Genomic DNA, 3,511 nt, shown 5'->3' on the forward strand with positions numbered 1-3,511 from the left:
CAGGCGTATTCCATATAATGTGATCTTGATATATGTATATATATATATATATATATATATATATATACTCAGCTAGGGAGTTTCATTCTGTGCAGTCATGATTTGAGGCATAGCACTGCAATGTTGGAATTCTGTATTTAATATTAGAATCGAATGACTCAGCCCAGCAAAGGTAAACTGACTAGTATAATGTGACTATGGTATATATATATACATATAAAGCTAGGGAGTTTCATTCTGTGCAGTCATGATTTGAGGCATAGCACTGCAATGTTGGAATTCTGTATTTAATATTAGAATCGAATGACTCAGCCCAGCAAAGCTAAACAGACTAGTGTTAGGACCAGTCTGACTTTGGGACACCTTGTAAGTGGTAGACTGGCTTAGCAGAATATGGCCATATTGTGTGACTAAGATCCCAACTTTATTTAAAGATATATAGACTTAAAGTCTTGCAGCATAAATATAATTTTGCTTGTAAATGTTATAAACATGTGGATTCAAGTATTTAGATGTGCGCCAACCCTCTTTGTTGTTTTGTTATTGTTTTGGTCTTTTTGGCAGCACTCCCACAATATGTGTGCTAGTATTTTAAAAACTTAAAAATGTTTTTTTGTGGTGTGCTTAACCAACTCCCCCTTGTGTTTGCTTATATATATATATATATATATATATATATATATATATATATATATATATAGTATTTAGTTTATTCCCCAATTCCCTCTAGTCATGGGTGCCACTATGTTGAAAGCCAGCTTTCCATTACTGATATGTCTGCATGTGTGCAGTGACACTCCTTCAAATATTTGCAGTGAAATCTAGGTTCAAAAATTGCGGCACCCATAATTAGCAGATGCATTTGTTTTTAAGGGACATGAAACCTAAAACTTTTCTTTCATGATTAAGACAGAGTATACAATGTTAAGCAACTTATTAATTTACTTCTGCTATCTAATTTTCTTCCTTCTGTTGGTATCCTTTGTTGAAATGCACTGCTTGGAGCTAGTTGCTAATTGGTGGCTGCACATATATACTTCTTCCCATTGTCTCACTCTATATTTTCAGCTAGCTCCCAGTAGTGCATTTCTGCTTTTTCAACAAATTATACCAAGGGAATGAGGCAAATTCATTATTAATAATAATAATAATAATCATTTGGAAGTAAATTGGAAAGTTGTGTAAAATTGTATGCTTTATCTCAATCATGAAAGAAACATATGGGTTTCATGTCCCTTTTAACAAATGATTTTATAAAGAATACTTATATACATTTTAATTAAGAGTTAACGTTTTTAGAGTGCAAGTGTCTGTAAAGCACAGAAATATGTTCCATGAAGTTTGTTTGTTTATTTGCATCATTGGACAATATGTACATTTTGTAAAAGAAGTAATGAATATAATTATTCATACCATGTTTTATTTTTTTCAGGAAGAACAGTACTTGGCAGACCCAGAAAAATGTTTTTCCCTGATGATTTGGAACAAAACGAGCACACTAGCTTGTTGTCCTCTTCTACTCAGGATCCAGCATCTGCAGTCTCCTCTATGCCTACATCTCCATCGGGCCGTTACAAAGGATTTGGTCAGACGATAACCCCTCAAACTACACCCACTACAGAAGGAATTCCTGAGGAACTTTATAGTGCTGACAGTCCTGAGTTAGAATCACAGGAACCTGTATCTGATCCCGGCAACCATGTGTCAGATGAGTGCAGCAAGACTTTGGAGTCCTAACCTTTGTGGTGCCTAACAAACTTCTGTATTTCTTTCTCTTTGCATTTCGCACAACCGACAGTAATTGATAACTCTGACACTTGAGCAAAACAAGAGTTGCCAAAATGTCTCCTTTACTAATTGCCAAAACAAATGAAAGATAGCCACCGGGGCTTCAATTGCCTGTTACAGATTTTCTTTTTTTTGTTCTTCTGGGGCTAGATCACAGTGGACATTTTTGTTCTGGAGTCTATTTGTTCATTTTACAACTTCAATACAATCTAGCTAGTACTCTTTAATTTTAAAATAAGTTATCCAGAGTATGAAGGTTGGTACACTAAGATGAAGGAAACACTACTGTGAGTGCTATATTGTTTACAAGTTCATAAAGCATTCACATGGTATAATATCAATGGTTTAATAAATATCCTTTAAGTTATGATAGATAATTCTGAGGAAATCCTCTTGTGTTTAGAAAATCACAAACATTAATTAAAATATACTTTTATTTGTCCAACTAAATCAACAATTTAAAGGGACACTGAACCCAAAAATTTTCAATTTTTAGCAACTTTCTAATTTACTCCTATTATCAATTTTTTCTTCGTTCTCTTGCTATCTTTATTTGCATCTAAGTTATTTTTTTTTTGTTCAGCACTTGTTTATTGGTCAGTTAAATCAATCCACCAATCAGCAAGAACAACCCAGGTTGTTCACCAAAAATGGGCCGGTATCTAAACTTACATTCTTGCTTTTCAAATAAAGATACCAAGAGAATGAAGAATATTTTATAATAGGAGTAAATTAGAAAGTTGCTTAAAATTGCATGCTCTTTCTGAAACACGAAAGAAAAAATTTGGGTTCAGTGTCCCTTTAAGTTACGACTTATAGGTGTCTTAATTTGGCATGGTGTCTAAAAGTTGTCACAATTTTTCTGTCTAGCCAAATAAAGGTTTTATTTAAAGGGACAGTAAACACCAGAATTTTTGTTGTTTAAAAAAAAAAGGTAGATAATCCCTTTATTACCCTTTCCCCAATTTTACATAACCAACACAGTTATATAAATTCACGTTTTACCTCTGTGATTACCTTGTATCTATGGCTCTGCAAACTGCCCCCTTATTTCAGTTCTTTTGACAGACTTGCATTTTTAGCCAATCAGTGCTTGCTCCTAGGAGCTTCACGTGCCTGAGCTCAATGTTATCTATATGAAACACATGAACTAACGCCCTCTAGTGGTTAAAAACTGTCAACATGCTTTCAGATTAGAGGGGGCCTTTAAGGTCTAAGAAATTAGCATATGAACCTCCTAGATTTAGCTTTCAACTAAGAATACCAAGAGAAATAAGGAAAATTTGTAATAAAAGTAAATTGGAAAGTTGTTTAAAATTACATGCCCTATTTAAATCATGAAAGTTTTTTTTTGACTTGACTGTCCCTTTAACTTAATATTTCCTTAACAGAAGTATTTCCTCCAAAAGCACAGATCTCTCACTATAAACAGTGCTGCTTTTCTGCAACCTAATTCCATATATTCACTAAACACTTTATGTAAACAGTGTGATTTTAAGGAAGAAATTGTATATATACATGGCCTAGTATCACAGAAACGAGGATACAGTTCTTCTTTGGTACTTAAAGGGAGATGTAAAATGACTTCTGCTGGGTATAGCTATAGTAGTATGGTTACTACTCACCATGTGGTTTTTCTTCCTGTGCTTGCAGCTCTCTTCAAAGCGTTTGTTATTTTAACCCTTGAGAAGTGCTATTTAATTCTGCATCTTCATAGTGGTTG

The 3,511-nt window shown here is 33.8% G+C and overlaps 1 protein-coding gene across 1 annotated transcript in view; it reads left to right on the forward strand.

Annotated features, from left to right (window-relative positions):
* The window catches only part of TMEM184C (transmembrane protein 184C), a 74,994-nt gene extending 72,303 nt beyond the window's left edge, over positions 1-2,691 (forward strand). Inside the window, exon 10 of the mRNA XM_053703719.1 lies at positions 1,433-2,691. Within this exon, the coding sequence (XP_053559694.1) occupies positions 1,433-1,737 (305 nt within the window). The 3' untranslated portion in view covers positions 1,738-2,691. The remainder of the gene's footprint in view (positions 1-1,432) is intronic.
* The last annotated feature ends 820 nt before the right edge of the window (positions 2,692-3,511 follow it).

Source organism: Bombina bombina, chromosome 2 (assembly GCF_027579735.1).
Source record: "Bombina bombina isolate aBomBom1 chromosome 2, aBomBom1.pri, whole genome shotgun sequence".
Classification (NCBI taxonomy): Eukaryota; Metazoa; Chordata; class Amphibia; order Anura; family Bombinatoridae; genus Bombina; species Bombina bombina.